The sequence below is a fragment of the Scyliorhinus torazame genome, chromosome 2, assembly GCF_047496885.1.
Source record: "Scyliorhinus torazame isolate Kashiwa2021f chromosome 2, sScyTor2.1, whole genome shotgun sequence".
Lineage (NCBI taxonomy): Eukaryota > Metazoa > Chordata > Chondrichthyes > Carcharhiniformes > Scyliorhinidae > Scyliorhinus > Scyliorhinus torazame.
Window position 1 is genome coordinate 132861825 of NC_092708.1, and position 12458 is coordinate 132874282.

The window sequence follows — 12458 nt, forward strand, 5'->3', positions numbered from 1 at the left end:
AATCTCAATAATAATAATAATCACTTATTGTCACAAGTAGGCTTCAATGAAGTTACTGCGAAAAGCCCCTAGTCGCCACATTCCGGCACTTGTTCAGGGAGGCCGGTACGGGAATTGAACCCGCGCTGCTGACCTTGTTCTGCATTACAAGCCGGCTGTTTAGTCCATTGTGCTAAACCAGCCCATTGCTAAACCAGCCCCAAGCAGCTCCAGGGATTGGAAATGTCAGTGCAATTTTCAACGGCAGGTAAGTGTGTATTTATTTCTTCTAATTCCTGCAAGCCATTTCTTTCCGATGCTCGTCGGATGTTACAGTCCAATTATTAGGGCAAATGATTGTGCAGAAGTCCACCATCACCTATTCTGCAGTTGCACTGCTAGAGTTTCTGATCTCTGTCTTTTCCTCCAGATGTTAATAGTTCCAGTAACTTTGGTTTCCGGTTTTAATCAAGACTCCTGCATTTTCTATTGTATTAATAATAAATAATTATTGCTTAAGAAGTCTGCTGTTCCTCTTCTAATTAAAGGGTAGGTAGGATTTTCCAAATTAAACCAGCTAAAATCACAAGTGTTGTGAATATGTATTGATGGATAGTACATAAAATGATTTAATTTATGGTGCAAAAATCATGTGAAGCAAGTTTTTCAGAATGATTAATCAGAAATGTCAGGGGGGCACATTATGAATGTACTGTGTACTCAGTTATCTGGTAATATTGAATTTAATAGTTCAATTTTTGAAGAGGGTAGTTGGGTTGGGGGTCAGTCGGGTCTGTGGGGTGGGAGGTCAGACATCGGAGAAGTGGGTTGTTCCACAGGGCACGGGGAGGGGGGGCAGAGTGGAGGAAGATTTGGGTTGGGTCTGGCCCGTGGTAGGGGTGGGGGGGTCTCGTGCAAATGGGGAAATCCCAAGGTGGGGGTGGCCAGGGATAGGGAACACCATAGGGGTGGTTAGTCAGGGGTCTAGGTTGCCAGCTAGGGGTCAGGGTTGTCCTGTGGGGGAGGGGTGGTGCAAGGTGGCAGTGAGAGTCCCCTGAGGGGCCAGGTATAATGAGGGAGTCCCATGGGTGTGGTCGGTCTGGGTCTCTACAATAGTTACCCAGAAGTTATAAAATACGATGCTGGGGAGATCAGAAGTTACAGACATTCAAAAACAATATATTACCTCACCACCATTAGCTGTCAATGTAATTTGCCCGCTCTGTTAGCTGGTTTCTAGGTGTCTGTATGGTTTGCTCATAACCTTTTTTTTTAATAAGCTTAGAATACCCAATTCATTTTTTCCAATTAAGGGGCAATTTAGCGCGGCCAATCCACCTACTCTGCACATCTTTTGGTTGTGGGGGCGAGACCCACGCAAACGGGGAGAATGTTAAACTCCACAGGGAGAGTGACCCAGAGCCAGGATCGAACCTGGGACCTCGGCGCCATGAGGCAGCAGTGCGCCACCTTGCTGCCCTACTTGTTCATAACCTTATACAGTAATACAGATGAATAATTTTCTCACTCAAACTCATAAAACAGAACATAACGGTGAGAAGTCTGAACACAACACTGCAAAGCACCAAAGTGAACATGGTTTTCAATATCACCTAAGCATGTAAAGTCCTCTATTAGCAATTAATTAAAAGATCTAACTGAGTTATGAAAGCTGCTCTGTGCTCATAATATCTTCAAGCAATTTCAGTGCAAGCCAACACCACTGAGAGGTGACTAAGTATAATTGGTAATTACATCTTTAAATAGTGCAATCTATTCACTGAACACATGTTTTCTGCCTGAATTAACCAGCATGCTCAACACCCTGGAGGCAGCAACTTTTTATTTGGAATTAATGGGAATGTCAAATGGTTTGCGCTATTTGCTCAATGCAAAATATTAACTTAAATGTGGGCAGGTTACATTACAGAGAATGAATGCCTGAGTCGTGTCAGGGGGCAGTGCCATGGGAATGACCCCCTTCCCCTGGGTTGTATTCAGCTGAGCATCTCTGGCAGATTCTTCGCACTAGGTGCATGTCAAGGGGTCACGTCGGCGAGATGGACAATCTAACGAGGGGGGGCCTATCACATATAAAGGCCTGATAATTACATTTAAATATATTCAATTTGGGATCCCGATGTTGATCCGTTACATTATTGACGGAGGGTGGGGACACGCAATGGAAAATCCCGCCACCGTTAAACCCGTTTGGGAATTCCATAGGACTTTGCACTCCTGCTGCTGATCTCCACCCCTCACCCACCCCAAAAACAAGAACGCGAAATCCCTCCCTTTGGCTCTATCGTAAAATGTGCAACAACAATCAGCAGCGTACTTCACACACAACTTGGTTTCTTTAAACACCCAGTGGAGAGACTTGAGCTTTCCAAAAGGAGAAGGAGATGACTTTGGAAGAGATTTGTGGCAGTATATGAAATGGGAAATAGCATGAGAAAGTTTAATCTGAAATCCTGCTTTAAACTTTGGGAGTCGACGATAAAAGAACATGGATTGAAAATAATAAAAAGTAACTTTAGAACGTACATCAGAAAATTCTTCTCATGCAGACAACAATCGACATTTAGAATTAACTTTCAAATACAGTGAGACAGAAAAGAACCCTAGAATTGGTCAAATATGATTGTCTATACATGTTGTCTCATTCGGTGGATGAACTATAATTGGCAGAATGGTTGTTCTAATCTGTAAATATCTCTTAATCTTGCAAATTGGGCCGAGATAAGGATTCATTTTTAAATTTAAAACCATGCATTGTTCCAAGCCATAGGAACTGGAGCAGAAGGAGGCAATTCAGCCCTTCGAGCCTGTTCCGCCATTTAATCAGATCATGACTGATCTCATCCTGGTCTCAAATCCACCTTCCCACCTGTTCCACATATCCCTTTACGTCTCTCCTCATACGTCAACCCGTTCATCCCTGAAATCAATCTGGTGAACCTCCTCTGAACTGCCTCCAGTGCTACCACATCCTTCCTCAAATAAAGAAACCAAAACTGGGCACAATACTCCAGATATGGTCTCACCAACACCCTATACACTTGCAACAATACTTCTCTACTTTGATACTCCAGTCCTTTTGCAATAAACGCTAAGATTCCATTTGCCTTTTGTAGCTAATGTAGCTAGGAAGTCAGAATGCTTCAGCTTTTCTCCGCTGCTGCAAACCACAATGACACAAATTTGTTAAATAAATAACTGTAATGAAAATCCACAAGGTGGCAGTAGAGAAACAAAATCCTATTCGCTCTTGTTTTATTATGCAGATTCATAACATGGTTATGGCACAGGAGACCATTCAGCCGGTGATGTCTGTGGCAGCTCTCTGTTAAAGCAACTCACCTAGTCGCATTCCCCATCTTTTCCCAATAGCCCTGAACGTTTTTCTCTTTAGATAACTGCACAATTCTCTTTTGAAATCCTCAATTGATTATTCCTCCCCCCCAACACACCCCCACCTCCCCCTAGCCTCAGGCAGTGCATTCCTAACCACACACTGCATAGAAAATGTTTTCCCTCTTTTGCCATTTCTTCTTTCGACAATCACCTTAATTTGGTGTCCTCTGCTTTTGGATTCTTCCATAAATGGGAACAGCTTCTCCCTACCTTCTCTATCCAGTTCCCTCAATTTGTTGAACACCGCGATTAAATCACCTCTTAATATTTTCTTCTCCAGGACAGAAGCTCCAGCTTCTCCAACCTACCTATGTGACTAAAGTTCTCCATCCCTGAAATCACTCTGTGAATCGTTTTTGCGCTGTCAAATGCCATCACATCCTTCCAAAGGTCTGGTGCCCAGAACTGGAAACAATACTCCAGTTAATGCCGAACCATTGCTTTACATGGGTTTTTCATAAATGCCTTGCTTTTGTGCTCCCTGCCCTATTTCTAAAGCCGGGGAATACTGTATGCTTTATGACCGCTTTCTCAACCTGCTTTGCCGTTTACAATGACTTGCACACATATATGTCCCAGGTCCCTCTGCTCCTGTGACCACTTTAAAATTGTATCCTTTATTTTATGTTGCCTCTTCCAAAATGAATGACTTCACACTTCTCTGCATTAAATTTCATCTGCCACTTGATTGTCCAATCCACCACCGTTTCCATGTTGTGTTCAAATTTATCACTATCCTTCTCACAGTTCACAGTACTTCCAAATCCGTCCTACAGTACATTTAACCTTCTTCTGTTAATCTTGTGACATGAAGCATGTATGTATAATATACCTCCTGCTTATCCAGTTGAATGAAGGCTTATTCTCTTTTTATGACAGCTACTGCAATATATTTTTATGGAAATGCACCATTTGTTATATTTTTCATGTTTAACAATGTGCACATAATGACATTTTCTTCCACTTTTTGCACTCTGCATTAATAATGAACTATCCCAGCTCAGGTATCACAAAAGTCCAAATGTTCTTCAATTCCAGCCTTCTGCTCCGGTTGGATATTAAGATTTCCTGCACCGCAGCCATCAGCATGAATGTGTCTACCTCGGGCACCACAGTGGCATAGTGGTTAGCACTGCTGCCTCACGACGCCGAGGTCCCAGGTTCGATCTGGGCTCTGGGTCACTGTCCGTGTGGAGTTTGCACATTCTCCCCGTGTTTGCGTGGGTTTCGCCCCCCCACAACCCAAAGATGTGCAGGCTAGGTGGATTGGCCACGCTAAATTGCCCTTTAATTGGAAAAAATGAATTGGGCGCGCTAAATTCATAAAAAAAATTTAAAAAATGAATGTGTCTACCACCTTAATGCTAATTTAGAACAATAAATTGAATTTTGTGGTCTGGGCCCACATTCATTTGAAACAGGGTTTAGATTGCCCAAACTCATGTTATATATGATTTCCAGGAACCTTTGGAAGGAGCCTGGAAACTCAGCTAGTTCTGGATGTGTGGGGTGTAGTATCATTCTAAGCAGAATTTGGCATGGTAAGATAGTTGGTTGAGTGGGGCAATGGGGGTGGGGGGAGCCTTCAGTAGTTGAGCAGGAGGGGAAAGATTTCAGTGTGCCCCATCTTCCCCTCCTTCCCTCTTCCTCACCAAAACTCACCCCACCACTCTACCTCTCCTGCCCACCCCGAACATAATCTTTATTAGTGTCACAAGTAGGCTTACATTAACACTGCACTGAAGTTACTGTGAATTCAGAATGCCCAATTCACCGAACAAGCACGCCTTTCAGTCCTTATGGGAGGAAACCGGAGCGCCTGGAGGAAACCCACGCAGACACGGGGAGAACGTGCAGATTCCACACAGTGACCCGAACCTGGGTCCCTGTCACTATGCTAGCATGCCAAAAACCTTCCTATTCACATGTTTTCTGCAGCAGCAGTTAAGACTCGGACAGCGTACATTAGGCCATGCTCAGCAACATAAAAATGCAAGACTTTAAAGGGGCCTCTCAGTTGTCTCAGTTGTCACAAATCGGTTCAAGCTTCACGGCAGCCATCCCTGTCTCCGAGCTCTCAACCCCAAAATTGCATCTCACAGCTCCACTGGAGGCAACGGCCCAGTTTGGGAATCCCTGACTTAACTTTAAATTCCAACCATTATGTCATGTTAATCCTATCCAATGCAAACCTGGGACTGTTTAGCACAGTGGGCTAAACAACTGGCTAGTAATGCAGAACAAGGCCAGCAGCGCGGGTTCAATTCCTGTACCGGTCTCCCCAAACAGGCGCCGGAATGTGGCGACTAGGGGCTTTTCACAGTAACTTCATTGAAGCCTACTTGTGACAATAAGTGATTATTATTATTACCTTAGAGGTTTACATGCCTGCTCGGACAGATGTGGATTCAAAGTGAGTCTACAAAATGTCCAAAGATGAAAATCTGCAATAGAATATTTTTTCTGGGAAGAAAAATACTGAACTCAACCTCTGGCTTGATAAAGACCTAAAATCTATTCTGCATTTTATGTAGCACAGTGAGGTTGGTTGTACTTGTATAGAAATGTGGAATACTCCACACTTATTTTTACCATCCTATCCCATAATTTATGTTGAGGGCATAGTGCAATTAAAGGAGCAGATGGAGGTCCTGGCCTTGGTCGACCATATCTCTTGACCCCTTGAGGGTTCATGGATATTTATAGTATATTTGTACAGAGGTGAAAGGAGCAACCTATTGTGGACTATGAAGAAGAAAATTAAAGCTGTCACTTCATCCCTCTTTCAATCTTTAAGACAGAAAAATAGATAAAGGTCAAAGATCCTCACTGGAAACCATGGCCGGGATTGTTCCAGCCCGCTCCGGGTCGGAGAATCGGCGGGGGGGGGGGGGGGGGGGGGGGCGAGAATCCCGCCAAGCCACTCCGATGCCGGGCCGCCGATTTGATGGCGACCAGAGAATCGGCGCCCGCACGGTCGCCGCAGTGCCGGCCGGGGGCCGTTGAAAGCGGCCCCCCGCGGCGATTCTCCGCGCTCGACAGGCCGAGTGCCCGCCGAGTCCTGCCAGCGTGGTTTACATATGGTTCCACCAGGCGGGACCTCGGCGTTCTGGCTTCGGGGGCCGTCCTGGTGGGGGGGGGGGGGGGGTAGGGGGATTTGACTCCGGGGTGGCCTCCACGGTGGCCAAGCCCGCGATCAGTGTCTACCGATCGGCAGATGCGCTCATTCCGGGGGGGAGGAGGGCTATGTTCCTCCGTGCCAGGCCCCTGTAGGACTTCGCCATGTCGCACGGGGGCCAGCATGGTGACGGCAACCACGCGCATGCGCCGGCGCAGAGACGGCCGTGACGCGCATGCGCGGACCGCGCCGGCTGTGTAGGGCCGACTTTCGGCACCGGAGCAGCGCACAACCCTCCGCCACCATTTTAGCCCCCGAGAAAGAGGAGAATTACTTGGGCCTGGAGGCCCGTTGACGCCGGCGTCGCACGCGTTGGTTTTGACGCCTGCTTCAACACTTGACCGCGATATCAGTGATTCCTGGCCCAGAAGTTTCGACAAAATACGCTGCACAGAATAATGTGGATTTCAGTATATATATGAAGTATTTGCAACAAAATACCAACATAGATATGGCCCGGGAACTAACCTTATTTGCACTGTTAAAAAATTCATTGGCCTCTTGGAGCAATAATGCTCGTTCCTTCATAAGCAACCAGAACTCCTCGCACATCAACTTCAGTTTCTGATTTTGAAACACCATCTGTTCTTTATTTGTAAAGTTTTCCATAAGCAGAATCTCATCAGCCTCACCTTGTAATCTCTCAGCTGCAGAGGTGATTTCCTGCAATAAAATGTTTAAGGTTCTAGTTATTTCTTTCCAGGAGAATGACTGTGGGAACAAATTTGAGCAAACATAAAAGAGATTTTTTATATGCTCTAGGGCAAATAAAAGTGGGAATATTTAGAAACAATTGTATCATGTATCATTTATTCACTGAATGACCTTGCATCGCATCCTAAAGAAAGATTTATAAAGGATGTCTCAAAAATTCAATATTTTTCAGGTACTACTTATAACAAAGCTGTGTATAAAGTTCATCGAGGAAGATTTCAGTAAATATGTTAAGGACAGCATATAATCATAGATTCCACAGCATGGAGACAGGCCCTTTGGCCCAAACTGATCCATGCCAACTAAAAAGCCCATCTAAGCTAACCCCATTTGCCTGCATTTGGCCCATATCCCTCGAAACCTTTTCTATCCATGTATCCTTCCAAATGCCCTTTAAATATTGTCAAAGTCTCTGCCTCAACCACTTTCTCCGGCAGCTCATTCCACATATGTACCTCCCATTAATTCTTTCCCCTCTTAACTTACACCAATACCCTCTAGTTCTCAATTCTCCAACCCTGGGAAAAAGATTGGGTGCATTTCACCCTATCCATGCCTCTCATGATCTTATACACCTCTATAAGACCACCCCTCAGTCTCCTATGCTCCAAAGAAAAAAGTTCTAGCCTGCCGAATTGATCCCTATAACTCAGTCCCTGGAGTCCTGGTAACATCCTTGTAAATCTCTTCTGCAGTCTCTCCAGTTTAATAACATCTTTCCTGTAGCAAGGCAACCAAAATTGAACACAACACTCCAGGTGCGGCTGCACCAACGTCCTGTATAATTGCAACATAACTTCTATACTCAATGCCCTGGCTGATGAAGGCCAGCATACCAAAAGCCTTCTTCATTGTCCTATCTATCTGTGACTCCAACCTTTAGAGAACTGTGCACCTGAACTCCAAGGTCTCTCTGTTCCAAGATACTCCCTAAAGTCCTACCATTCACCATGATAGTCCTACGTTGATTTGACCTTCCAAAATGCAACACCTCACACTTATCTGTATTGAACTCCATTTGCATTTCTTGGCCCACTTCCCCAGCTGATCAATATCCTGATGCAATTTTTGATAACCTCCCTCACTGTCTACAATACCACCTATATTAGTGTCATCTGCAAACTTACTGATCATGCCTTGTATATTCGCATCCAAATCGTTGATATAGATAACAAACAGCAATGGGCCCAGTACTGACCCCTGAGGCATACCACTAGTCACAGGCCTCCAGTCCGACAAGCATTCTTCCACCATCAAGCCAATTGTGTATCTAATTTGCCAGTTCTCCCTGGATTCAGTGTGATCTAACCTTCCAGAGCAGCCTACCATGTAGAACTTTATCAAAGGCCTTACTGAAGTCCATATAGACCACGTCTACCACCCTGCCCTCATCAACCTTCCTGGTCACTTCATCAAAGAACTCGAACAAATTTGTAAGGCATGATCTCCCATACACAAAGCAGTGCTGACTACTCCTAATCAAACCCTGTTTTTCCAAATGCTTGCATATCTTATCCCTCAGAATCTTCTCTAGTAACTTACCCACCACAGATGTTAGGCTTACCGGTCTATAATTCCCAGGTTTTGCTTTGCAGCCCTTCTTAAATAAGGGCACAACATTTGCTACCCTCCAGTCATCTGGTACTGTCATGTGAGAGTACCTCTAAGAAATGGGTGTTTATAAAATAGCTGTAGTGGATGTACCTTTAAGAAATGGGTGTTTATCAGTGATGTCAGAGTGTGGGTGGAGCTGGGTTGTCTGCTTTTACTTTCGCTTTGGGCTGTCTGCTACAGGGTGTATTTTAGTTTTGTTTTAAATTTGGAGAAGCTGCAGTCACAGCAAGATGTGTATGAATCTCTGCAAGCTAAAGAATGTTCATTTGGTGATTTCAAAGTGGTAACTGTTCTCAGTAGAGAAGTTAAACCTAATGGGCGAGATTCTCCACTCCTGCGCCGGTTGGGAGAATCGCCTGGGCCTCCAAAATTTCCTGGGATGCCGGTCCGACGCCCTCCCGCAATTCTCCCAAGCGGCGGGAACGGCCCCGTCGAGTTCCGCGGGCCGCAGGCCGGAGAATTGCCGGAGACACCCAAAATGGCGATTCTCCGGCATCCCCGCTATTCTCAGGCCTGGATGGGCCGAGTGGCCAGGCCAAAACGGCGGGTTCCCCCCGGCGCTGTCCACACCTGGTCGCTGCCGTCGGGAACAGCGCGGGAACGTTGGGGGGGCAGCCTGCGGGAGGGGGAGGGGGGATCCTGCACCGGGGGGTACCTCAAATGTGGCATGGCCCACGATCGGTGCCCACCAATCGTCCTCTCTGAAGGAGGACCTGCTTCCTTCCGCAGCCCCGCAAGATCCGTCCGCCATCTTCTTGCGGGGCGGACTCAGAGAGGACAGCAACCACGTATGCGCGGGTGACGCCAGTTATGCGGCGCCGGCTGCGTCATCTATGCGGCGCCGCCTTTACGCGGTGACGAGGCCTGGCGCGTGTAGATGACGCGACCCCGATCCTAGCCTATTGTCGGGGCCTGAATCGATCGGGATCGGGGCCGTTTCACGCCGTCATGAACCTCGACGCCGTTCACGACGGCGTGGGCACTTCGGCACGGGAGTGGAGAATCCCGCCCAATGTCTTTCTGTAAAAAGGGTTATTTGTTGTCTTATGGATGTTGCAAGGAAAGATTAAGAGTAACTTATAGAATACTGTATTCTTTGGGGGATTTATTGGTGTTGATAGTTGTTAAGATGTTTACAGTTGGTTTACAAAGTGTTAACTGGTTTCATAAACATTGTTTTAATTTAAAAGTACTTTAACTCTCTGTTGAACTACATCTGAAAGGTAGGCCTGTGTGTTCCCCATAACCACAATCTATTAAAAGTTGTGGGTCAGGTGAACTCCATGATACACTTTGGGGTTCTCTAAACCCTGGCCCATAACAGTACCTCACCTGTGGCTAACGATGATGCAAATATTTCAGCCAGGGATCCCACAATTACTTCTTACAGCTCCCGCAATTTCTTCTCTAGAGAATCCAGAGAAGAAATTGCGGACCACATATTTTCCAGTAAATGAAAATAAATATATTTTCTCTTTGAAGAACTGCAGTTCCAGCTCTCCGTTTCAAATCTTTAAATTGTGGAGCTAGCACACAGCAATCTTAAGTGATATGCTCCTATTTTGAGATCTGCAATTTAAAGTAAGATGTAAATACACCTTTCCATGCAGATGGCCCCTCTAATATAAAAGTTGCAGAATCTCTGCCCCTAATGCTGTGCAGCTCCTCTCAGTTGTAAATATTTCCTGTCATAATTGGGGATGGAAAGTGGACCCCATAAAACAGGGCCTTGTATATTTTTTTTAATGTAATATTGTATTGTCTCAGGAGGCTAACCCAAAATTCGATCGGCTTTGGCATCAATCCCTTTGCACTACTTGTAAATAATTTGTCTACTATGTCCCTCAGGTCCGATTTCTGTTCAATAAATTTGGTTGTAACACAGGTTGTAACACAAGGCTGGAATTTCGCAGGCCCAAATGCACAATACTGCATTTATAGATATTGAACGATATCTTTCACACAGACACATTCCCCTAATTTCTTTGAATCAACCTCCAATCTATTTATTTGAACTACATTCTCAACTCTGCACATTCTTCTGTCACCTATCCATTTTTGAATAGCTCCATTAGTATCTTCATCCAAAATATTAATTGAGTTTTAAAACAACAATGGCTACTAAATATAAGGCATGATTTTTCTCATTGCATTGTGCCCGGCACCGATCCTGTTGTGTTGGGTGCATAGCGGAGGAGGCCTGAAACAGGCTTCGTGCTGGGCACCGAGCCGATCACGAGTCACCCAACATGCTACTCCCAGAAAATCATATTTAAATTAGCCATTAGGCTCATCTAAATATGTGTGGCCCCTTTGAGGCCATATTCTCCCAGCATTGACCACATCAAAGAGAGATAAGTGCATTCCAATCACTCACATGTGTGATTACATTGCACTTACTTATCTTTGATGTGGTCACTGTTTACAAACATTGGGATTTCACCACTTAGGCCACTGAACCATGAAGGGAGATGAATAAATCATTACGATCCATTTGCATTAATTTACATGCTCCCACAGGCACACTGCGTCGACCTTGATTCTGGGGAACGAAGCAACTCGTTCGGGTTAGCACCTGGCATTGATCCCGATTTTGCCCCAACGCCCAATTCTCCACCCAATCGGGAAACGCAATCCAGGCATCCTGGGATGGAGAATCCTGCTGTAAGTGTGGGTGAATACCTATCTGGATCTCACCAAAACAGCCAGAGAGAATCACCCCGCCAAACTTGCCCAAAATGACACAACCATTTTTGGAGGAATCCCACCCATAGGCTTCAATGGGGCCAACAGCAAGGGTTTACACGGAGCCATTTCTCAGCTATCAAATATTGCTGGTTCCAGTGCGAATCGGTTTTCTGGAACTTCTAACACCATTGTGACCCTCAATCCCAGTGAAGATCTCAGTGTTTGCCACTTTAAGGAGCAGAAAATCTTGGCCAGAGTCTCATGGAACTCCATTCATGCGGGCCTGGGTTGATTCCCGACGTTACGTGTGCGGTGGGAGCGTCGCACGCAGTGAGAGTTTGGCCGATGTTCAATGTAAATTTACATTGAGCCGATGTCCAATGTAAATTTGCTCCTCCACTCTCCTATGAGTTTCCAATAGTTTTCTATCCAAAGCAATAGTTGACCAAAAAATTCAAACAATGTAATCTATTCCATAGTGTTCAATGAGGCATTTTATTGAAGATGTTCTGAAAATCACATTATATGCTATTAGTGAACTCCTGTCATCCAACAATATAGCCATGTCCTCTAAAAACTCAATCACGTTAGTCAGGACAAACATAAGAATGCCAAATTTCAAGCAATCACAACTATTTATACTACACAAGAAAAGAGGGTAGAACAGTTATCAAGCTGATTCTGCTTGACCAAGGTACTGCCAAGGAGAAAGCAATGGGGAATTAAAGTCTCCTCAAGCAGACACCATGGTAATACAGATGCACCACCATTTTCTGAATCTGTATTAATTGAACTTTTGAACTTAGCGGTTGAGTTCAGTTTTAACAACACATAGGCATTTAATGCCCAAATAGATAGTGTAGCCATG

The 12458-nt window shown here is 45.1% G+C and overlaps 1 protein-coding gene across 4 annotated transcripts in view; it reads right to left on the bottom strand.

Annotated features, from left to right (window-relative positions):
- The window catches only part of ccdc141 (coiled-coil domain containing 141), a 340177-nt gene that overhangs the window by 205209 nt on the left and 122510 nt on the right, over nucleotides 1–12458 (bottom strand). For all 4 annotated transcript variants that reach the window (XM_072477265.1, XM_072477274.1, XM_072477256.1 and 1 more), the window contains exon 7: nucleotides 7043–7237. In XM_072477265.1, the coding sequence (XP_072333366.1) occupies nucleotides 7043–7237 (195 nt within the window). The remainder of the gene's footprint in view (nucleotides 1–7042; nucleotides 7238–12458) is intronic.